This window comes from Molothrus ater, chromosome 4 (genome assembly GCF_012460135.2).
Source record: "Molothrus ater isolate BHLD 08-10-18 breed brown headed cowbird chromosome 4, BPBGC_Mater_1.1, whole genome shotgun sequence".
Taxonomy (NCBI): Eukaryota; Metazoa; Chordata; class Aves; order Passeriformes; family Icteridae; genus Molothrus; species Molothrus ater.
The window spans coordinates 63,210,652-63,236,298 of NC_050481.2; the positions used below are offsets into that span (position 1 = coordinate 63,210,652).

The 25,647-nt window shown below is 39.8% G+C and overlaps 1 protein-coding gene across 6 annotated transcripts in view; it reads right to left on the reverse strand.

Annotated features, from left to right (window-relative positions):
• RGS12 (regulator of G protein signaling 12) overlaps window positions 1-25,417 on the reverse strand; it is an 85,849-nt gene extending 60,432 nt beyond the window's left edge. For 3 of the 6 annotated variants that reach the window (XM_036381571.2, XM_036381565.2, XM_036381567.2), the window contains exons 1-2: window positions 17,662-19,533; window positions 2,945-3,064 (exon numbers count right to left, since the gene is read on the reverse strand). In XM_036381571.2, the coding sequence (XP_036237464.1) occupies window positions 2,945-3,064; window positions 17,662-19,518 (1,977 nt within the window). In that variant the 5' untranslated portion in view covers window positions 19,519-19,533. Of the gene's footprint in view, window positions 1-1,964; window positions 1,983-2,944; window positions 3,065-17,661; window positions 19,611-25,331 lie in introns of those variants that run through there. The other 3 variants (XM_036381568.2, XM_036381566.2, XM_054514521.1) reach the window with 2 other exon arrangements.
• Between the last annotated feature and the right edge of the window lie 230 nt (window positions 25,418-25,647).

Consider the following 25,647-nt stretch of genomic DNA (forward strand, 5'->3'; position numbering starts at 1 on the left):
TTTAAAGACTAATTAATCATAATCAGACCTGCTGTGAACAAACACAATTTCCACAGGTCAGAAACAAAATTATGCATTTTCTGTTTTGTGAGACATTCTCCCTACCACAATTATAGCACAAATACACCATAAATTTTCCACTCTCGTCCCATCTTGATCCCTGCATTTTTAAAAAATTCTTGTATACAGTTTCTATCAGTAAAAACAGCACCAAGATGCTAATCCTACAAACTTGTCTGGTTTTTTCTATGGATAATACAGCTTCTGCAGTTAAGAGGAAAATATTTAAGGAGGGGCAACTATATCATTAATTCTAATCTTACAAGAATTCTGTCTGTGCACATATAGCCAGAAGTAATCTAACAAGTTAAAAGAAAAAGTGAAATTTTCTCATGAAATCATGTTTTTATTTATTAAAATATGCATGAATATGCTATATTCCTTGACAGATACTTTTAAAAATAAATAAATAACAAATTTCAAAGAAATTACGCCACCTTATGGTAGCAGTCAGCAACACTGACAGCTGCTGTTTCACACACAGCTCATACTTCAACAAAAAATCCAAATACAGCCTTTTTAGACCTGTAAGCAATGAACTGTGTTCATCAAATGCCCATAAAAGAAACTCCATGGAACCTACTTACACTGCTCAGTTTAGAAGATTAATTTGGATGCCAGCAGGAATCAAACCCACAAGCTCAGAGAAGCATATTAACTAAATTTCATGTTTGGATTATTACCTTATCCAGTCTGCCAAGACAACTGAAAAGAACACAAAAGCAAGCAAGTAGCCTATACAATACACTCATGGTCATTATTCCAAAGGTGGAGTCTCTAAGAATTTCCTGCTATTGTTATTTCCTCTTCCACCACCCCTAAATAGATGGCCTGAAATAAACTAAACACGTACTAACAACATTATGTTCTACCACACATAGTGGAAGAGTACTTGGGACAAGTGCTGAAGCAGCAGTGTTGAAGTTTGAACCAAAATTAAAATATCTCAACGTTATTTTATTTTGACATACGAAGCTTTTTAAATTCTTCTCTGGATTGCTGTTTCTCCTGGTGGCTGGGATATCTGGGAGATCATTCTCTTACAGCATGCAGGGTGAAAAAAAGATTTCAAAGTGAAAAGAAGTAGCTGGACAGAGAGCAGTCCACACCCACACAGCTACATGGAGTAAGGGCATTCATCCAAGTACAGATTTGAAGTCAGACCATTCCTTTGTCCAGGTCACACTGTGACCTAGAATGAAAGTTTCCCTTCCAAAGTAACTCAGTAATGATGAGAACATTGGGACACAGATGGACTCAATCCCTCCTGTTGGTGCTACTCTGTTTACAGACACTAATGAATACCAACTAGGACATAATGAGGGGGAAAAAGGACTTTTAGGCCAGTAACTATCATATCTTTCTGAAATTAATGGAAAGTCCCAAGTGCCTGTTTTAATGACTATTTATACAATGTGAAACAGCTCCAACAACAGAAATTAAATTTTATTTTTGATGTTTAAAACACTCAAAACATGAGATGTGCAAAAAACCTGCATGAAATTTTAATCTGTAAGACTGTGGAAAGAACCATGTTTTTCCTGTTGCATGTGAATTGTTAGCACTAGATTCTTTGGTATTCTGAGAGAATTCATTCTTACTGCAATCAGAAATTCTGTCAAAACTGGATATATGTAACAGCAAACTTTTTCAATTTAGGAGAATCACCATTTTCTGATTAAGAAAGATGTAGCTAGATGGTTCCCAAACCCCTTTACCCAGAAGTTCTTGTTGTGTTTAAGTTATGCAGTTACAGTACTAAAGTTATGAGTGCAAAGAAATTACATATTTTCTATAACTAGAAAAAAAAAAAAAAGACACTTAAAAGCTTCAGAGAATATAGACCACTATAAAAAACAGAAAAATAGAAAAACATCTAAGAAATAGGTAATTACAGTTCCTACCTGCATTCCCTAAGCATGCCAGAAGCTCTTCACATATATTCTGCTCCCTAAACATCCCTCCCTGAGCTCCCTTCTCCTTTAGTTCAGAGTCAGTGAAATGCTGGTCTTCCTACATTTTCCCACAGCAGACAACTCAGAGTGTCTCCTTCTTCCCTCCTCCCATCTCAAATGCTTTTTAAACACCTCCTTCCCATTTGGAGGGCTCAGTGTGCCACATTCCCTCCCTTGCTGAAGTGGTGCAGAATGCATTGCATGGCTCCTGTGCCAAAAGCTCTGCACAGATTTTTGTTTTTTCCAGTCACCAGCGTTCCTCCAAATAAGCATGGTAAAGGGCTAAGGGAAGAATCTCTGCATCTCTTCACATCACTGTGGCTCAGTGTCGTGGTTTTCCTGAGGAGGCACACTAGGAGTGAAGATATAATGAAGCCACATTCCTACAGGAGAACAGAAGGATGGCTTTTCATTCCTTGTTTTCTCCAAAGCCAGTATGCTTTTGAGAGCCAGACATCAGCTGATGCTAAACCAGATGTAAAATAGCATAATATTCCTCTTAAAAGGAGCCAAAATCACCAAGTTGATTAGGAACTCCCTTTTGTCAACTGCTGTCAAAATTCATCAGCTGAACAAAAACCAGAATATGATGAACATTTGATTTCTCTGTATGTTACGCTTCTGAGACATTATGAACATTTTGATCAGCAAAAGTGTATTGTGTGGATTTACACAGGACCAACTATGATATGAAAAATAAAGTCAGAATTGCCCACAGAAAGAATGGCCACAATGTAGCCAATTAAGAAATACTGAAAGAAATATTGAAAAAGGTTGATACCTGAAATCTGTATTCCCCTCACAAAAATGTCATATGATAGTAAATAACTATATTATACTAATACATTACTAACTTTCAGCAATTACCAGCATTATCTACTATAAGTTCTCTAAGACTCACTTCTAAATTTTAAGGGAGAGTTAATTACCTCGAGGTCATCCAGAGAGCGAGTAATGCTAAAGCGCTTCGATCTTCCAAATGATCTTCGAGCAGAAGAACGTGGAGGAGGAGCCTGATTTAATCCCATTGAATGTCCAAATTTTGCACCCTAAAAAAAACAGAAAATAGATATTAATTTATTTCTTTAATTTTAGTACATTGCTGATCGTAGTAAGATCTGAATTGTAAGGAAATATGACAGGACCACTATTTCAAAACAAGTTGGTCATTTGCCATGCCCCTGTAAAATCACTTGAGACTTTCCAGTCTCAAGTCAAATATCTTAAACATTCAGCATTAATTTACTGTATTAACATGAGTGATCAGTTAGGTTGCTAAAATGCACATGATACGTGTCAGTAAGAAATGCAAGATGATCCTGGCTCTTTCCTGTTTTAACTGGAAAGCATTTAACTACAAAATATTTGTGTTTTCTATAGGAAATTCCCATCCTAAAAATCATCTCACCCAGCTGCTCTTGAAATGTTTCCCCACATTTTTAGAAGTCTTACTTTCACTACTCTCTTTTTAAAGCCTTGCTACTGCAAAGTCCAACTTTTGAAATCACACAGTACAAAATCGCAGGAACTTTTGTTCTGAGGAAAGCAACTCCCTCACTTGGATGTTCCGTTACTAGAACTGGTGCTGCAGTAATTAAATCTGTTTTCTCTCATGCCATAATCATACTCTTTCTCCCTAAAAAGTTACCAGATGTCTGTTAAGCTACTCAGCATATACATATCAAGTTTATTCCAAATGGCAAAGTGTAAGCTTGAACCTAAAATTAGGCACAGTTGGTGAGTGGTGCTAAGCAGATGTACATAAACTCACTACATTACAAAACCTTGTGATTATGTGCCTGAAATTTTGGATTCCTTTCACTGTAACACTTTCACTGTAACATTCAATGTGGGGAAAACTCCTCCCTGTCTACTGATGCTTTTTTGCTTTAGAAAATAAAAGACTTTAAATCAGAGCAAATTCCCCTCTGTTTCATGTCAGCATCTTTCTTCATTATAGTAAGCTTAAAAATATATTTATTAGTACTTTTATAATTGCTCTGCATTTGGCAGATTTGCAATATTTAATAAATTTTCTATTTGTGTTCACTTCTTCCTTTGGGCAAGTTTCTGTGCTCCGAGTTCTGAAATATTTTGGTCTCCCTTTGATCACTCCTTGGGAAGTCTATACACATCACATTAATCAAAAGAATAAGCACAAATTTCACATCCTCATAGCCTCATGCCAACAACCACTCATACAAAGCAGAGAAGAGCAGCCAGAGCATTGTACAGCCTCAGAGATGTCTGCCTGTTTGCTAATTCCCATGGAGACATCACTGTTCTACAGCAACTGGGCTCTGGCCATCACCAGTGCTCTCAACAGATTCTGTTTACAAGCTCAAAGAATTGTCAAGACAAAACAGGAATTTGGATCCAAAGTATGCAGCAGGGTTTTTTCCCCTCAACAGGCTTGAGAGATCAACTTCATTCAGTATTAAAAGTGACCCCTTTTTCTATGAAATCTTTCCCTCCCAATTTTCTATTTACTAAGGGTTTGGTTTGGTTGGGTTTTTTTATTGGCTGAGAAGTAAATTGGGCAGGTTCTGCCACAGCAACCTGGAAATCTAGTAGCTGGATCTTAGCTTCCAAGGTTTTAAGAGAGCATTTACAAGTGCAGTATAAACAAGCTAAGGTGGCTTTTGCTAAATGATCAAATAAATGTGAAGAGAAGAAAATTGCTCTCCGTAAATGTTGACAAGCAACACCCAGTGGAATGAGGACAGTTCCTGTCTTTTTGGGCATCTTTTCGAGCAACTTTTAAAATCATCTGCTTATCCAGGCAGGTACTGCTGAGGTGGTTCACACCTGCCTCATCCCTTACAGCCACACCAGCCTTCCCTGTGTGGATGGAAAGCTTACTCCTAATCTGTGCCACACAGTGAACTTCACCCCCGCCCCTGACTAAATCCAGCTGTATCCATTACTGCTGCTGCACAGCTGATCAAAACATTAACAAGGCTCCTCCTGTAGGAATTTTTCTGTTAGAACAACATGAATATATAAGTACATCTACTCAATTTCACCACTAATCAAGTATGACCACACTAGTTCTGTGATTTTTAATTTTTTTTCATTTTTAATCCGAGAATTAGTGATAAAACTATCAGCTTACCAACAACTCAGCAAATTAATGGCATCATTAATTGGTACTTTGGAACTAATGAAACAGTTACAGGGTATGGATGCTTAATGGTCTTTGATGTGTTTCTTAAAAGTAGATGGATGCCCTGAGAGAACTTCAGCTTTCATTGAAAATAAAAGGGTGAAAGGAAAAAAATTTTAAAAACTATCAGTAGCAGACATATCTATTCAGAATAACAAATACACTTTCACTATTCATTCTATTTCATCCCCAAAAAAGAATATAAATTGTCCAGTATTTATTTAAATATAGACACTGACATTTATGATGCTGGGAGATTAAGAACACGCATTCAAAAATTTTTTGAAACAGTAACACTACAAATTGAAGGAAGAGGAACCAACTGCCTAAAGACAAATCTAATTAGATTCCACTGAGAAGCTGATTCTAGATAAGATTAATCATCACCAGATGTCCCATTTTGGAAATAAATGCTGCTTACCTCTTTGTGGTCAGAAGCATAACAAAGAGAAAGAGAGAGAGCAGAAAAAACAACTTGTAAATTGTGTGGTATTAGAAAAGAGAGAGTAAATTATAATCCAATCAAATTTTTTATTTATGTTTTTTTATATTGTTATGCAAAACTGACTACTGAGCCCTGGGTGGAAGAGTAAAGATAAGAACAGGTTAAGAAAAAAGAGACCCTGGGAATAAAACAATGCTTAAGCAATGATTACAAAATAGGAAAATGCACTGAGCTAACCATTTCCCCAACCCATCTGGATAACAACTGCAATTAAGAAAATATTTTCAACTGACAAAAAACTCCTCCTTGCTCTGAAAATCAAATTAATAATCTAGGAAATTAAGGAGAGCATTACTAAAAAACCCAAAAAGATTGCAATTCACAAGTATTTAATTTCCTGGGAAGCCTCTCTTTTCATCTTTTCTTGACTCTGTTCCAGACATTCAGATTATGAAGGCAGACCTCCTTCTCCAGATCAATCAAAAAAATGGCTGTGCATACACACATGCACACAAAGCAGGAAAGAATCACGTATCTTAAGCAAACAGCACCATTTTGGCAAATGTTTTTCATGGGACTGTGAAGAGCTGGAAATAAAAGCATCCATGACTTGAACAGAAAACAGCCATTGAAACTAGAATGTACTAATCAGCATGGCTAAAGAAATCCACAGTATTTCAGCACAGAGAGATTGTTAGTGCAATGACTGATATTAATGTCATTTCTGCAGTCTGTTAGACATAAAGACATCATGGTACTTCTAAAAGCCTTTGTTACACTATTAAACAGATATTGAAAACCACTAAATTCTTCACAAACATTTCAGAACAATACATGTATGACCAAAAACATGGCCAGCTTGGAGCAACCTGGTCCAGTGGAAGGTGTCCCTGCCCATGGCAGGGGGCTTGGAACAAGATGGATCTTAAGGTTCCTTCCAACCCAAACCACTCTATGAAAAAAATATGCTGCTACAGTCTCTGTTAGCTGCCAAGCTAAAACACTGACATTTGCTGCATGAACACTAGGCTGTAGGGTTGTTTGGGTTGTTTTTAAATACAGATTGCCTATAAGCCCTAGAACTGTTTATTATGCTACCTTAAATATTCTCTTCCAAAAACAGTGTTGCTAAATCTGTGAAAAATATCTAAATAGTCAAGAAAATCTAAGAAATTCTATCAGAGCAGAATTAGAAACTGAAGTCCACCTGACATTTTACTAAGTGCCTTCACCTTAGAACTTTTAGGAATCCAGAAGCCAACCAAAAAGCACAGAAATTTGTGAAAACAAGTTGATCAGTGAAAAGCATGTGCTACAGCAATACATCCTCTCCTATTTGCAATGCAGATACTTGCCACCCTGCCACTACTACCATGGTGAAAGTATAAAAGGACATATCTCTAAAAGCCTTTATCCTGTTATGATTTGGCAGATGGAGATGAAAAACAGCAAAGGATTAAAGGAATTAAAGTACTGATGCTCTAAAAAAATCCATTCCTTTTTCTACTCTTATAAAAAAGTAAAAATTAGAATAGATTGACATACCAGTTAAATGTATAATCATAAGAGAAAAAGGACAATTAATGGTGTCTGAGTCCTTTATATTGTTTTTAATAAATTACTAGATTACCCTTTTTTTTAGGAAAACAGGAAATGACAAGTGTAAATATGACAAGGAGAGCACTGCAAACAGGTCACCAGGGGAGGACTGATACAGCAGCATTTTGTGAAGTGTCCAAGTGAGAATGGTTTCTGTCTGAGAACAAGAATGGTGTACAAGAAATTACAAATGAGAAAGCAGAAAACATTGTATTTCATGTATTAGGAAGGCAGAGGAGTGAAGAAGGATGTGACTCATGTGGGACTGCAAACAGAAGGACAGAAAGAAGAAAAAGGTTCCAATGTAAGATGATTTGCACGACTCTAATTATTTAAAGATAGAACAAAAATGGATGGGGTCTTAAAAGTATTTTTAACTGATAAACAAGTGTGGCAGCAGTTCCATATAAGATTTTTGGCAGCTATGGCAGCTTAAGGGTTTTGCATGTACATCTGACCACTCCTGCAAGCTCACAAATTGCAGCAGGCTGTGCCCTCATCTCCACTAACAGTAAACTAGAGTTTACAAAATTAAATAATCCTGTTCCTAAGGCAGATCCACAGACAGTCATGCCAGCACAACTCATGATATTCCCTGCCAACTCTGGCCTGAGCACCACAGGAACTCTTTTAAGCTGGAACTTGCAAAGAAATGCAACGTGAAACTATGACAGCCAATATGTGGCTGTAACCTGGAGCCTGAGTGCACAGAAGTCGATGAAACTTGATCAATTATTCAGAACACAAAGAAACCAAACCCCTTCAGAAAACATCTTCAATTAGCTTAAAGGAGTTCCCAGCTATAGCACAAGCTGTACTGTGCTCCTTCATTTTCCAGCAAATGCATTTATTCATTTGCAACAAATGATCATATGCAACAACCTGAAATTTCCATTTTGTGCCAAATAGTCTTTGTGCCTCTCTGCAGTTATCACCTGGATATCACTAATAGATTTCCTCTCCTCTGGTACCAGTTCTAAAGCTGGAGGTGCAGGAAGGGGTTAGCAAGGAAGGAGACAGGCAGCTATTGGAGTACAAGGGACTCAGGAAGGGGGGAATTTTTCTTAGGAGTTCTGGCATCCCTGACAACAAAAAAAAAAATACAGTGAGCTGGCAGCAGGAATCCAGAAAGGGGAGAAAAGGAGAAAGAAAAACTGTGAGACTTTAGGCCAGCTTCCAGCAAATTTACAGCTTTTCATGGAAAACACATTACAGTTTGTGATCTTGAGAGGAAACTAAATTTAAATTTAGGAAACTAAAAGGGATTAAATCTGATGGGACAGAGGTTTTGCCTGCTCTGTGGAAGAGCAGCAAGAAGGAAAGGTAAAATATAAGAAGGGAAGCTAATCAAAAATGTGCAAAAAGCACTGACAAGACTGATCATCTCCATTTAGAGAACTATGCTTTCAAAACTGTTTCACAACAAAAAGTTAATCTCACAAGATTTGAGCTAAATAGTTTTAAAAGTTTACATGTTTGATTAAAAAAAGCGTAAGAAACTAATTAAATGTGATGAACAAAGTTCTAGGAGCTCCAAGACAAAAACATCATTACCAGTGTGCACTAATTTTCATAGAAAATGTTTTTCCTTCTGTTCAGGTGGAACAAGTACACTATCCTATATCCTGGACATTTAAGAGAATACCAAAGGACCATGCACATGCTGGAATAGTCACACAGAACTGCTTGCCTCAATTTAAGGAGCTCAACTGAATTTGGTATGTTCTATGTGTCACAGAACTTAATCATACTAACTATAAAATCAAATTTTAATGTGTCCTATTTCCAGCTCTTGAAGCTGTGAAAAACTCCCACTGTTTTTAGGTTTGTGTGGTGAAGTGCATAACAGTTTGGAGCCCCGGTACACTGCCCATATAATTTGAAACTTCTATGGATATTCAAAATTTGCTGAATTTAATCCTGGCTGTTGAGCCCCTCAGCAGAAAGGTCAGTCTGGATTGGCAGTTCATCTTTAAAAAGAATGCAGGTTTAAGACTTCAAAAGAAAGCTTCTGATTTAGACCTTTCTGAAAAGGGATGGGAAACAGGGATGCACACAAAATTGCAAAAAATAGTGAAAGGATCACAGAAAAAAAAAATAAAGCAGCTGATGTAAATATTTTTCTGCCATCAATATTAGTCTCAAATCCTGATCTGGACTGTGTGGCTTTGTGCTCCTCTCTTGTCCCTTCCTACCCTCAGCATCCACTCCCCTGACTGAGTGTCCCTCTGGAGCAGAGCAGGTCCTGACCCCCCTTTGCCCCTCATCCCACTTGCCAGCACCACGTGCCCCCCACCCAAAACTGACACTGAAACTCAGAGCTCTTGTAAAAGGAGAGTCTGGAACAGGAGAGACTGAAATATGGGAGATGTTGGGTAAGGATTTCCTGTGTTCTGAAAGAGATAAAGGAACCTGGGGGGAGCTGGGAACAGAGCTGGCTGTGGTCCCCTCCCCTGGGCTGTCCCTGGAAGCGACAACTGCTGGGTACACACCTGACAGAGCTCAGGGCTCCAGGTGTGGCTGTGCTCACAGAGCTCAGGGCTCCAGGTGTGGCTGTGCTCACACACAGAGCTCAGGGCTCCAGGTGTGGCTGTGCTCACACACAGAGCTCAGGGCTCCAGGTGTGTCTGTGCTCACACACAGAGCTCCAGGTGTGGCTGTGCTCACACACAGGGCTCAGGGCTCCAGGTGTGGCTGTGCTCACAGAGCTCAGGGCTCCAGGTGTGTCTGTGCTCACAGAGCTCAGGGCTCCAGGTGTGGCTGTGCTCACAGAGCTCAGGGCTCCAGGTGTGTCTGTGCTCACAGAGCTCAGGGCTCCAGGTGTGGCTGTGCTCACAGAGCTCAGGGCTCCAGGTGTGGCTGTGCTCACAGAGAGAGCTCCAGGTGTGGCTGTGCTCACACACAGAGCTCCAGGTGTGGCTGTGCTCACAGAGCTCAGGGCTCCAGGTGTGGCTGTGCTCACAGAGAGAGCTCCAGGTGTGGCTGTGCTCACACACAGAGCTCCAGGTGTGGCTGTGCTCACAGAGCTCAGGGCTCCAGGTGTGGCTGTGCTCACAGAGCTCAGGGCTCCAGGTGTGGCTGTGCTCACACACAGGGCTCCAGGTGTGGCTGTGCTCACAGAGAGAGCTCCAGGTGTGGCTGTGCTCACACACAGAGCTCCAGGTGTGGCTGTGCTCACACACAGGGCTCCAGGTGTGGCTGTGCTCACACACAGAGCTCAGGGCTCCAGGTGTGGCTGTGCTCACAGAGCTCAGGGCTCCAGGTGCTGTGGACAAAGCCAGAATGAAGGGACACCCTTCAGGCTGCCATGCACTTGTGTCACCATCACAGAGGGACAGCACCTCACAAAACCCAGTTAGATGACAGAGGGTTGATTTTAAAAGGTCTATCATCATTCAAACTTTAGTGTCAGCTTTTCTGCAGGCTTTAATTATACTGCAATTCCCATTGGATCTTTTTGGGGTTTTTTTTTCAGTTGGGGTACACCAGGATGACAAAAATTCCAATGCTACATTCACCAGTGCTGATGAACAGATTTGATGACTTTTAAGAATACTTCTTTACTGATCAGATGATGATGATGATGATAATGACACATTTCACTCCCTCTGAACCATTACAATGGCATTCTAAATGCCAGTTTGGCCCATGATACAATGAGGAATGCTGCAAAATTTCATGTAAGATCTATATGGATTCCAGGAAAACACAGAAAAGAGACTGTCCTGACATGAACATCCAAGTAAATGAAATTGAATGCTTGTCTCTTGTATTAAGGATATTAGGCATAAAACACTGACCCATCTACACTTCAGTACAATCCTAATCCCTTTCCAAGAAACAAAAAAAAAAAAAAAAAAAAAAAAAAAAAAAAAAATTACCCACAAATGTTGATATTATTTATGCATATGAAAAAGTAATATCATTTTCTCAGTATAACTAGATAAAAGTGTCTTCTACAAGCTGGAAGTTGGTAGTTGGAAATTGCAGAGGCACAGAAAGACCTTACTACACTAGGGGAAAATGTGAAGAAAAATACCAAAAAGGACATAACAACTAGTTTCAAATCATTTTGAACATTAGGTAGGCATTAGCTGGGAACATTAATTCAGTACAGCCAAATAATCAGTTACAATCAAAACTCTGACCAGGAATCATCATTAAAAAAAAACAAAAACCAAACAAACAAGAAATAAGCCTTATGAATACATTGTCTGTCCACACATTTTTAAAACTGCTTATAACTCTGGTAACCTATTTCAAAAATAAAATTACAGCAACCAATTATATTACAATTATGAAAAAGCTTTTGGAAAGGATAAGACTAAGCTGACTTCTGATTGGAAATTAAGGGATTGGTGATAAAGGTTGAAAAAAATAATATCACTAAGAGAAAGTAGAGAGAAAGACTGTTAGTATTTCTCAGGATAAATATTAGCAGGTATGAAATGAAACTACACAGAAAGTGCAATTATGTGGTGCTTTCTTTCCACACTAATTAAACTGCAGAATATGTAAGTCAAGTGATATCAAGAATGCCAAAAGTACAAGTTCTCATAAGTTTTAGCAATTCCATATTTATTTTTATTAATTAATGATCTTTATTCTATATGGCCCTATTTCTTGTCTAGTGAAAAACTGCTATTTACAACTCCTTGTCTCCTCTAAATCTTCTAAACTGCAAGGATCTCAGATCTTTCTTATACAGACAATAACTTAATTATTTCCCATCTCAAAGCTTTTATGTTTAAAACATAAATATTAAGCCATTTTTCATTATTTCAATTCATTCTGTGCTAAATATTTTTTTACATGCCATTTTCTTTCTAGTACACAAATTTGAAATGAGGACATTTCACAAAATTCAGCATCGCTCTGATATTTACTGTCCAGGTTTTATCTGATTTCTTTTTCAAAGAAACACAGCCAGCATTATTTGGGCTTTTTATACACTTTGAAGATCCTAGAACAATTTTTAAAATAATTTTAGAATATCACAATCCATAAAAAAAGGCTGCATGGAATTACTAAATATTTAATTGTTTTTCATTTTCTCTAAGCAAAAATCACAGGACCTATTTCCTATAGATCCTTTTTCAGGTTAATTCACATTAGCACATTCTCAGATCTAGCTTGCTGTTTGGGATTTTTTCTTGAGTTCTCTTTAAGGTGTAGAGGTAGATCTCAAATCAGATCGAAGCCTATAAATCCAAAAGTTAACATTAAATTGTACTGCATAAGAACAGCAATCCAGCTGCCATTAATTCTGCTTTAAAAAAAACTGTGGTGGAACAATTTCAGCTAGTGAGCAAACAGAATTCTAAAGGAAAGAGAAAAAAACATGTAATTATACAACAAAAAAACAAATATGGGAACCACAAAGCTTTGCCAACATTGTCTCTGCATCTAAAATATCTGCTTTGCAGTCAGTTCACCAACCAGTTACCAACAGTAAAAAACTGCAATTCTTGGATCTGAAGCAAATTACAGATTTTCACCACCAAAAAAAAAAATCATTTTTAACTTGGACAGCATATCTTTTTCAGTAACACTTGCTTTGGAAACAAAGACAACTCTAAAGTAGTTACAGTTAAACTTCTGAACAGAACAGAGGAATAAAAATAGTTGTCCAGTAACTAGATTAGCAGGGAAAGATCCCTTAGTGAACCCCATAGTACTGCTTGCCTATCTTCTCTCTTCTACATTTTCACAATATTTGCAGGAGCTGAAATTATGAAGGTTGCCAAGCAGTTGATAAATTATATATATATATATATAAACTTTTAAAAAACCCACACATCTGCAATACTATTGTCCAGTGAGTCTCATGAAATAAGATTTTCTATTTTGCCTTCTTCTAAAATCTACAAATAGGATCCAGCTACAAATTCACATTTTTCATCAACACAAACAATAATGTGATCGAGACAGAAGTATAACAAGTGTGAAACAGTAAAAGATTTCTAAAAGCCAATACCCAAAATTTTAAAAAGCTTTTTAATTACATTTCAATAGATTTGTTATATTCACTTGGAATAAACCTAGGACCCAAATGCTAGTTATCAGGCTCAGGTTGTAAAACCTCTTTTGATCTCAATGTAATACTCACCACCACACTATTAAAACAGACTTTCTTTTTTTAAAAAGAGAATGGTGAGAGGTCAATGCCTAGGATTCTGTCCTTATGGAGAGAGAACTCAAAGACCAAACTGACTGTTATGAAGCTTTCCAGTGGAAAAGGGAGTATTTTCCCAGTAAAACTTAATTTAAAACAGTAATGGGTAGACATATTTTTGGCCAGGCACTAGCCTGAAAACAGAGAGTGAGGGTTGAACAAAATCAAACATATTTATATTAATTTAGTCTAGAGGGAAAGGAATGCTTCCCTGCTCAGCAATTTCTCAAGTCCCCTGCCAATTCTAACATCCCCTGATGTTTTCAGATTGCTTATGGTGCTTTTCATTTGTGTCACCCAAAAATCATACACAGGAGCAAGTAGGTGAGTGACTGGAACTTAGTGGGATGCTAAAGAAGGTGCAAAGAGCAATGCAACAGCAAAGGCAGGACAGTGCAGCTGGAATTGCAAATAAAAAAGCAGGAAATATTCCATTTCAATTTAAACCATAACCAGGCTGCTGATGTTGGTCTCACAGCCCTCATGAGAGCATACCCAACCCCTACCCAGCATCAATCTTAGAGCAATTTAGAAGCCTCTTGTCACCAGAAATCTTCCTCAGTTGTTCTCAGACTGAAAGGCACCTTGCCTTCCATGATTTGCCTTTTCAGCAACATCATCAGGCCTCTCCCTGCTTGTTCTCATCTAAGACCTACAGAAGACATGGATGCCACCAAAAAGTTCTCATTAGAATATTGATTGTCTCATTTCTTCAACAGAAATTCTCCAACAGAATCTGTTCCAATAGAAATCTGTTCACGTGACACTTTCAAGAAACACCAGAAATGTGAAGTTCAGTACAGGGAGCAATGAGAGGTGCACAGAGCCAGAGATATCTTCTGGTAAGTCTCAGTCAAAAGAGGTGGACTAGAACCAAAATCTCCCTGATTTAGTTCTCCTCTTGCCATGCACAGAAACCTTTTCAAAAGGTTTTAGAAAAAAATGAAATATACAGCAATTGTGAAAGCATGTGTTCAGTAATTTGGGGATAATTCATAATTACAACATTTTAAAGAAAACAAGAAACCTCATGGTATCGACTAACAACAAAATTAGGCATTTTTAACTATTATCTATGATTCACACTTATATAGAATTTTAAAATGCCTTATAGCAGCATAAAGAAAATTAATATTTTAAAAGTGGGTTTGCCAATTATCACAAAATTAATCACAATTCTAGTCTGTGAGCTGAAAACATCATCACTAAAGGGCAAACACGGCTCAAAGAATGTGCTTACTTGTTTGTAACAGAGGTCTGAAATGCCATATCTATTCCTACTCACAAGAAGCTCTTCCCAGGCTCAGTTCTGAAAGTGCAATTTTAAATAGATATGTTCACTTACACTTTCTCACATCTGCTCTTGCGTGCTGTACAATTCACAAATGTTTTGTAAGTGCAGCCATAAAATCTGGAAGCAGTTTATGCCCATCTTACCCCCCACTAGCATTGTACAGTACAGCATATTTTTCAGAATTACATGCTGTGATCATCACTGTTTATCTGCACAGCAGCTCTGCTAGAGGAGCTCATGTGCGAGGAGAATTCCAAGGAAGACAATGTTTCATATGGAAGCACAGAGTCCATCACAAGAATCTCTACCTCTGATAACCTTTTCTCCCTCTAGTGGCTTCTAGATTCCCACTCATAGGATGTTTTACCTTTGGTATTGATGTAAAAGACAAAAGCAATTTAAGTGCTGTTCTGCCAAATGAAGACTTAGACTCAGCACCAGGTTGTAAAAATATGAATGTAATCCTATGTGGCCACTTTATACACTTTATTCTGTGACAGGAATAAAGTCTGAGCAAGCTGTGTAAAATAAGTCCTTACCACTTAAAAAGTTCACAGGAAGTTGAGAACATGTAATTTTGTAGAACACAGGAGATAACCCACCTGAATAATGGTTTGGAATGGGAAGTTTTACCTCGTCCCTTCACACAAAATAATAAAGTCTGAATTTCTCTCTTATGAAAATGAACTAGGGCTCTAAGATGCAAATACAGATTTTCCCTATTTCTGCAGCACCTGAAGAACAGAGGTATGATCATCAGTAATAACATCCCCTGATTATTTACATGAAAGATTTAAGATGAGAACATTGTACAACTTCATCTCTGTGAATTACTCCAAATAATCTTTATGAGCTTCTCTCATCAGTTTCAACAGCCTTCAGTAATACTGAAAAATAACATTAAAATGCAAAAGAGGGTCTGTAGCTTTAATGAAGAGATTAAATGCTAAAGCCATGTAGGAACATTTAAAATGTGTCTTGCAAACAAATTTGTCATTAATCAAAGAACAGAATGTCTATTTTATTATCATATAGACTTAAAAGGGAAGATTGACATACTTAGTGTTGGTCTATGATGATCTGAATGATACAGTAGGTGAAATATTATTACTCTTTAGCCACATGTCGAGCATCTTTCATCTCAAAGTGTAAAATTTTCTATGAGATTTTAATTAGTATAATCTTGACTTCCATGAAACAGTGTTTCTGAAAAATATCTAATCCATATTGGATTAGATATTGGACATGGACAGCACTGCAGACACAAACTTAATACAGAGACCCTGAAGGAATTTCAGCAGCATCCAATGCAGCACTTGGACCAACATCCACCAGGCACCTGCACCAGGTGCTGCACATAAAGAGGCCTTTTCCTTGGTCCATCAGCAAAGACTTCAGGGCAGAGGTAGAATTGAGTCTTAAGTGGTTTGGGGGGGCAATGTTTACAAATTTAGTGTTTCTGTTTGGCTATTGAAAGTGTGAATCCCCTTGAATTTAAGAACACTTGAAATTTAATTTTATTGTGGCTCTGGAAAACATTGCTGCCTGTAGCAGTGTTTACCTTAACAATACACCAGTGTATAACTATTATATATACTAGTTTATTTCTTTTTATTTTCAGCGGAAAAAGCATACAATCAAACGTACACAAAAGCTGCTTGCTTTACAGTGCAGGAAAAGCAATAAAAAATATTTTCTCTTTCCATACCAAACCCAAAATGCTCTTAAGTTCTGCAGCCTAATCCCCACAAAGGTTTTGTTTCTAACAGCATGAAACAACTAATGAACCTCTACTGTCATCCACTTGATCGTAGTTCTATATTTTTAATCAGGTGAGAAAAAACCACTTTTTTTTTTAAAAAGAGATTTGGATAGCATAACAGACATCTGAAACAATAACACAAGCAATACACAAAACTTTCACATACAGTCTTTTTTATGCTTTTTGTGCTGAAAATAAAAACAAACAAACTACTAGATATAATAGTTATACACTGGTGTATTGTTAAGGTGAACACTAAGCCTGGAATGACAAAGCTTCCTGAAGGCTAATTTGCAGTATAAGATTCTGTCTTTCCCTGGAGTCAGCAAACATTTCAGATACAAAACTGCTGCTGATCCTTTCAGAATCAGAACAATGGCCTCCACTTCACCAGAATTCCAGTTATCAACAACAGACTCCCCTGAGATTAGCTCCCTCAACAGCAAAATGTGTGTGTCACAAAGGGTATGTAATCATCCTGAACACTCTTCCCACACCTTATTTTGTTTTTTAAGTCTCCTCATTTTGTCTAATAGTAGACAAAACAAGAAGAAACGGCAAGCTGGAATAAAATTTGAATTGCAGGCTTGCTGGCAGAATGTTAGATTTGTGACCTACCACTACCAGTTTTTTATGTTGGTTTTTAATGCTACTTGTATTGAGAGGTTTGCTGGAGTGAAGTTTGTAATAAAACAATACTTTTATTCACTTAAAAGTGTATAATCCAGGTTTTTGACTAATGATTAGACTACATCTCTATAAAAATAGATGGCACTAAAATAACAACATTTGCAAGCAAGCCTTATACAAAAAGGAACCAGACTAAAGATGCAGACTCTCCATTCTTTGGCAGCTGAAGGTCAGAAGAAACTGAAGTTGCTAAAATGTCATGCCTCCTTTTCATTTCAGTGCCACTGAGACATTTGGAAACAATGAAGAGGCAAGAGAAAAGTGAGAAAGCCCTAACAGACAACACTTCCAGCAGAAGTACAATTCCAGAGCTGCACTCAATTAAAGAGGAATATGAAACGCCTCTGCAGACGAGAGCAGAATGTATTATTTCCTTCACCTGAAATTTTGTAAATTATATAATACACCTTTCAATTTTAATATACAAATATTACTGTGTAAAAGTACCATAGGCAGATGGGCTTGAGTGTGGGGGTTTTTGATACTGTTAAGAACCAACACCGGCATATTCTTACCTTTTTATCTTCTTTAGATTTCCTGATACTGTGCGGAGGGCCAAATTTGTTCTGAATGCAGAACATCTTCTTGGACCATTCACTTTTGTGAGATTTTAGCTGCGGCTGACCAAAGCTGCCGTCGACTCTGTATCTGTCAGCTGGAATCTTACTCATTGGGGGGGGAAGGGTGCCACAGTTCACACTGGACCAGCCATCTGTGGAGTCCGTGTACGACTCCTGGTCGCTGGCATTGCCATGCTGCCACTCCTGCAAAACGTGCACAGGCAGCCACCGCTGATTGCCCAGGCCTGCAGCGTTTTTCTTGGATGGGGGTACTGAATTTCGGGAGGAAACCAACGGAACTTCAATACGAGCAGAAGGGCTCAAGTGTTTGCTTACATTTTGGGACTTATCATTCTGAATTACTTCTAAAGGGATGTTTCCCTCCTGCTCATGACAGAAGCCATTCCAATGGGAAGCAGGCTGATTCTGTCCCCTTCCTACTGGATTCTCCCAAATGCTGCTAGGAATGTGTTTACTTGGATTAGTCCCTAAATCAACCACCAGAACTCTATTATTCTTTTCTTCTTGGTTGAAATTTCCAATCCCACTGTCACTGTTACTGCTGGTACTATTATTCTGATGAGCATCTGCATCGCCATCGAGGAAAGCCCTCGCTCGCATTCCCTCAATCAGCTCCCCCATATCCCTGTACAGGACAGAAACAAACTGCAGGACAGGGAGAGATGATGTTGGAAACTCCAGACAGCCATTTGTATCTGGATCCGCTGTACATTCCAGTCCAAAACGTCTTGCTATACCCTGGTGAATTTTATGATGAAATAATTCAGGATCCACCATAAAAACATGGCAAGATGTCCTCAGGACCCCTTCATCTTCCTGAGCCAAGCTTGCATCATCATTTGTCTGCATTGTAACTAGTCCAAAGAATCTTCTATCATCTGGGCAAACAGCACTGAATGCCAGTTTCTCTGCAGGATATTCTGCCACAACACCTGATTTGTCACTGCAGAGCTGAATACAGTCATGCATTATCTTCATCATCACCAGGGAATGGATTTTCTGCTCTGCCCGCAGACGTCTCATGCACCCACGAATGGCCTGCAAACTCTCTGTTTCCAAATTTGCAGTTGTTGAAGGAAGTTCAATGGAGCCTAAGTAACCTACAATCATGGCAACATTCAAAATGCTTGCATCTAACCCAAAGTCTTCTGCACTCTCCAGTCCAACTCTAAAAACTGAATCATCATTCAGAACTTTGGCTATTTCTTCCCTTGACAGTAGGTTTGGATTGCTTACACTTTCATTGCCAGTTTCAAATTTCATAGCAGCAGAAACTGGAAATGATCTTTGTTTTGGTGCAGAATGATCTGAGTTACCAGCACAAAGAGCAGGATTCTCAAAGATCATGTTGAAAATTCCACCAGACTGCATTTCTTCGACAACTTTCTCAGCTCTGTTTATACCCAGAGCTTTAGAGTCAGGTTTGGGTTTCAGCCACCCCTTCCCATCATAAAAACCAACTTCTTCATCGCTTGAACATGAATCCATATGACTCATCCCTTCAGCAATGACCATGTGCAGGACTCCAGAACATTTCCCTATAAGTTTCACTACATCTTCATGCGAGGCTTTTTTCACATTGATTTCATTAACTGCAAATATCTGATCTCCTGCTTTAAGTCCAACATAATCTGCAGGGCTTCCTTTCATCACACAACTAAGAACACAAGGGGCTTGTCCAGAAAGGGTAAAGCCATAACCTGCTCTTCCTCGAGCAACTTCCACGCTTCTTATCCGTGGAGGAGCGTGCATGTTGAGCCGACGCTTGACCGTTTCTCCTGGTCTGTACATTTTGGATTTTTTTTTTTCCTAAAATAGGAAAACTTTTATTTAGTCCAGTTTTTTTGTCATGTTTCAAGAGTATCACTCCATCTGATGAAGATCTAAAGAAAGAAAGAAAGACAGGACATTTTAATTCTCATCATATTTCAGGTTTTTTAGCACCAAGTATTCCTTTTACTGTTGAGAAAAAATTGCTAGTGAACTCACCAAAAACTATTGCCAGAGAATTAACAAAACACTCAAAACAGCTTGAAAAGAACAAGTACCGCGGTGTTCATTTTAGTGATAAGAAAGGAGTTGCAAATGTAAATAAAGTGGCTGTCCAAGATGACAACATGACAGAATGGCAAAGAACAGGATCCAAGTCTCTTGATGTACCGTCAGTGTTTTTTATACTAAGCATGTTATGTCTTCCCCAACTCCCCCCCATTGCTTATTATTCAATTTCCTTCTGGCTTACTGCACCATTATACTACCACTGCATTTTACAGCATAGAGAAAATCCTTATTTAAGCTCATACATCCTAGCAAAACAAAAAGGAGAGCTCATGCTCATCTACTCAGCTATACCTCACCCCCTTTCCACAGTGTACAGAAGCAGGTACCACATGTATCATGTAAAAGAGATTCATTACCCCTAGAGTTGCCTGTATCTCTCCACTGACTGTAAAGGCAGCTTAAAATAAGTATGTGACCAACTTCCTTACATACATTTCACTTACATATGCAATGACAAGTGGGCATTTAGTCATGTATCAGACCAAAGGGATCCAAGATCAGATTTACTGTTACACCCATCAATTAATCTACTCAAAACAATTTGTCAGATAACAAACACTCTAAAAATGCATTTCAGACCATCATTCCAACATCCATGTGTTTTAGTTTAGCTTAAACATTAAAAAAAAAAGAAAAAAAAAAGGAGTGAAAAAGACACATGCTGCCAGTATTAATCTAGACATGACTTTGCAATTAACATGTAACAGCTTTGTATGAACAGCAAGAAGTAGAATATTTCACTACATTTTGGTGTCAGCACTGAAGTCTGGATGTCTTGTTCTAAATAAACTTGGGCAAATTCCATTATTTTAGAGAGGTTCCCCCCACTAAGCAGGTTAAAATGCATGAAAATGACTAATACAAATAAAAGAAATGACAACTTGTTCAACTTTTGAAACAATCCCCTTGTTGCACTCTATGAACCCTCACTTCCAAGGTCTGGAGGATGACTGACAGAAAAACCCATGGGACTACAGCTACATAAAATTGCAATAAATTCCATCTGGGCAAGTGAGAACTAATCTGACAATAATTACTCTGAGTTGGTCCACAGGCTTATCTTAACTCAGTCACACTGCAACATACTTAAACTGTAAAACTTACTTGAAAGCAAGTATCTAGTATATGTGGGCAAAAGCAGGCAACATTTTAGATAAATACATTCACAGAAAGATATAAACATACATACACTCAGAGACAACACATTTCTTTATCATATCTAAAGTGCTAAATTAGTGGTGTCCCACTCACTACTTGCATGGTCAAAAATGACCAAGAAATCCTACTGACATTGCTCTCAGCTACAGAAACAATAAAAAGTCCACACTCAGAATGTGAATAAATCCACAGCACACTACTTCCACAGTATTTCTGCCTGGCTTAGAACAAACAGGGCAATTACTTCAGAAGTTTTACCAATTAAAAACCAAACCAAAACTAAAATACAATTTAGAATTATAGTCTTAATTACTTATCTACATACGAGCTCCTTGATTACCAAATTTAAGAAACCACTGCTGTTTCTCAAATATTCTGCTAGATACTCAACTGAAGGATGTAATTCCCACAAAACCCTTCCAAACCCAAAATAGGACAATCATCTATCTGAAGATTTCAAGATAGCAGAAGAGATCCAGTTGGCCTTACTTTTTGGTGTTTTATTTTTTGGGGATTTTTTTAACAAAGGGACATCAGGTTTTTATGTCTCCATGGTGCAGCTGTGACTATTCAGCGTAGAATGATTTTTGCAAATTGTTTTAATATAGCAATTATCCAGCTTCATTAACGATACTTTTCCTATAATTTGAGACAAAAAAAACCCACCTTGGCTTGAAGAAGTAATGAAACTTCACACTTAACCTTTAAATGGAAATCATAACATAAGAAGTGCTTTGCAAACATTTTACCAAACTTAACTCTTACATTGCTGCAAGAAAGCCCCATCAATTGGCATCCTGTCTCATATCTTAAATGTTGTTTCACCCTTTCCTGATGGAGATAAACTTGGGAATCAAGAGGTCACTGTGCATTCAGCTATCTCTAATTAGGTCTAGTACTTTTTGAAAATAATCATTAAATATTTTAAGATATAGTTCTCAAAAAAAAATAGAAATAACAAATGTCCAACAGTAAATAAAAACCTTCTATCTAGGAGCATGAATACATACAGGTTCTATTTTGCCTTATAGTGAATATTTCTGTTTTCAGCTGTCTGGAGAATAGCCTAATGTGACCCCTGGGTACTCTCTGAATCTGTGCTGTTAACCTGGCTACCATAAAGTCCAATAGTATCTGGCACCTAAAACTGTGCTACGAGCTTCCAAGAGCAAAGGAAACAATTAAGAGAGTATGAGATTATAAATAATCTCCTTTTAAAAGCATAATAAAAAGCAGTTGTTATGAAAAAACTTAATATTGTAATGTTGAAGTGGCCGATAAGAAAAACAGGTTTTTTACAGCTATCTCTCTAATCTATAAAAAAAATCCTAAATGCCACTATAAAAACCACACAATGAAAATGCAGTTAGGCTGCTCTTGGGAAGAGGCAAACCCCAATGTTGTATTACATCACAACTCTGCATTTGCTAAGAGAGGTTTTCCTTTTAACTCTGTTCACAAGTCAACTTACCCATTTTCCTTCCTAACCTATGACCCTTACACATCAAGAATTTATTGTATATGATAACCACTGATAATGAAATGTCATTCAAAAACCTGACAATTATAAAAACAAAACAGCAAACTGCTAACGTGTTACTTTCCTCTAATACTGATGTTCCAGATGTATGAAGACTTTCAGCTATTAATATATTTTATAGGTGTAAAGTTAGGAACTAATTCAACATTAAAGGGTTTTTGTTATTAATGTGTCTATACACTAAAAACCAAACAAATAAATACCAACCAAAGAAAAACTGTATTACTTCGCTAGATCACCTCTTCCCTCCCTCAGTACCTGAATATTACTGTGCAATTTTTATGCTAATTACACCCAGGAAATAACATCTCATTAAATTTATCTAGGAAACTTCAAGACAAAGGACAAATATATCTCTTCTGCAAGAACCCTCAGCATTCCAAGTATGTTTTACTGCAATAATGGCATGACAGGCAAATAGAAAAATTATGAAAACAATGTTTTCCCTAAGCAGAGATTAGTTGATTGTCAAAGTGTTAACAGACCTGTTCAAAACTAAATTATCAAGTTATCTAATTGCTAACTTTTCTCCTAATTTCTTTGCAGACTTGAAACCTGGAGCTGAAGAGATATGGCACAGAAGTGGCACAAACTTCCACAATTCCAAAGTAAACATGTCTGAATATTCTTTTCCTGTAATAAATTATAAAACATATAGCATATCCAGTGAAACAAAAACACCAATTCACTTGCACTGATATAAAAATTTGTAGCTTTATAACTACAAAATATTTCACACAACATTTCTGGCAAAAACACTAATATGTACACATTAAGAGCTGTTAAAGTATGTGAAATAACATAATTTGTCCACACACATCAGCTTTGACACAGAACTGCAAAACAAAACAAAACATTCAAGATTTCTGCCAGCGTACATTCTGGTCTACCATTTGAATCAATTATTTGTGGGGTATAAAACACCAAAACTACCAGTTACAGTTGAACTGTACTGCATCCCACAAACACTGCATTTCAGTATGGAATGCTGTTACATATCCATGCTAGCTTTTCATGTCATTTTCAAACCCTCTGCTCCAAAGAAAATCACATGTATTTGCTTACTTTCAAGGGAGGGAGGTGGTTTGTTTCCTGCTCCTGCTCTTGTTATCTCATAGCAACAAAGAGACCAGAAACAGGAGGCACACTCCTGCTGCAGCCCATGTTAAACTGTAACTGAGCAGCTTCAGAGGGCAGCTGGGCAGCCCCTGGAGATCAGGAGTACATGACTGACCAGCAGCACCTCCCAAAAAGCCTCTGGAAATGAGCTGGTACTCAGCACTGCAGGATCCACGTTAATGTGCAGAGACACTGTCTGGCTTCATTCTGTCTGGCTTTATTTTGTTTTTCATAGTGGGACTGTAAGAGAATAAAGTATGCAAAGTGGAAGTGCACAGAGGAGAGAGACTGTTCCCTCATCTCTCACACAGGTCTTGAAGTAATGCAAAAGACTCTTCAGCACGGGTGCCAGTTGTTGAGGCAGAGCTGATGCCAAGTCCCTACAAAGCTCAAATGAAGCTGTCACATTTGAATTCCACTAACTATTCAAATGTGGTACGTGTTTATAGACAAGTTACACAAGAAATGTAACAGCACAACCTGTAGAAGACAGCTACCGGTTGTTTGAAAACTTGGGCAGGACAATGTTTTAATAAAAAAAATCTCATCAGCATTTCACAATTGGCAAGACAGACCATTATGTTTCCTTTAGGCGTACCTAGTGTGATCATTCAAAAACTACAGACTGCAGTTAGTAACAGCAGGCTAAAAAGTAGTTGTTAATAAAAACTCTTCTCCCACTGCAGACAGTGTACGAAGCGTAAGGAACACAAACAGGACATTTGCTGTCATGCGCCTACAACTCACTAATTTATTTATCTGCCGTATTTAAGAAGGTGAAAAGGTTTCGTTCGTAGTTAGGCATTTTTCCCCACTGCTTTTCTTGCAAATTCGTTCCAGAACTGCTGGGACGCCGCGCAGAGGGGCGGCACTAGGGGCGGCAGCAGCGACACCCGGGCGGGACGGGCTCGGGGACAGCCGGGACGGGCTCTGGAACACCGGGAAGGGCTCGGGGACAGCCGGGACGGGCTGTGGACACCGGGACGGGCTCGGGGACACCGGGACGGGCTCGGGGACACCGGGACGGGCTTGGGGACAGCCGGGACGGGCTCTGGAACACCGGGACGGGCTCGGGGACAGCCGGGACGGGCTCGGCGCGCTCTGCGGGGCAGGAGAGGGGCACGGCGGGCTCGCTGCAGCTCTGCACAGCCGCTCGCACGGCTCCGCCGCCGCTGCCCCGCTCCCGGGGAGGATCCCGGCGCTGCCCTCGGCGGGTGCGGGGCCGTCCCGCGGGCACCGGGGGGGACCCGGGGAGCGGCGGGTCCAGATCCGGAGCAGCGCCCCGCGGGGTTACCCATTAACTGCCCGGCTCCCGGGGCAGCCGTTTCCCGGGGGGTGGAGCTGCGGGGAGGGGAGAAGCGGCACCTGAGCCCGCAGGGACGATTTGAAAAATCAAGCGGTAAAAGACGGGAGAGCACGGAGCGCCCGCGGCCCCCCCCGGCGGGCGCACCCGCCGCCTCCTCCGCGCTGCGCTCTGGGGGTCGCGGGCAGCGCCGCAGCCCGAGGGGCGCGCACAGGGGCGGCCAAGGCTCCCGGCTGCCGCCTGCCTCCCCTCGGCCCCGCCGCCGCGCTCCCCTCCCCCCTCGTCCCCCCTCCCGCCGTCCATCTGCCGTGCCCGCTCCTCCCGCCGCATCCCAGCGGGGTCCCGGGCCGGGCGCTCGGCGGCGAGGGGGATGGGAGAGCCGGGCGGGCTGCGGTGGGCGCTGCCCCGCTCGGACCCACTCACCTCTGTCCCCCGGGACTCCGGCTACTCCGCCGAGGCAGCGGCTGTCCCGGTCACCGGGGAGACGGCGCCGGGCTCGGCCGCACGGCGCTGCGGCGACTGGCTGCCCGGCGCTGTCAGTCACCGCGCTCGCCCGGCGGGGTGGCGGTCGGGTTCCCGGACAGAGAAAGGGGAGAGACAATACCCCGCGCCGGAGGACTACAGCTCCCGGCGTGCCTTGCGAGAGGCCCGCTCGCTCCGGCCGTGGGGAGCAGGCCGCGCGGGGCATGACGGGGCGCGTAGTTCGCTGGTCTCTCCGAGCAGCCTCGCCTCGCCCTGG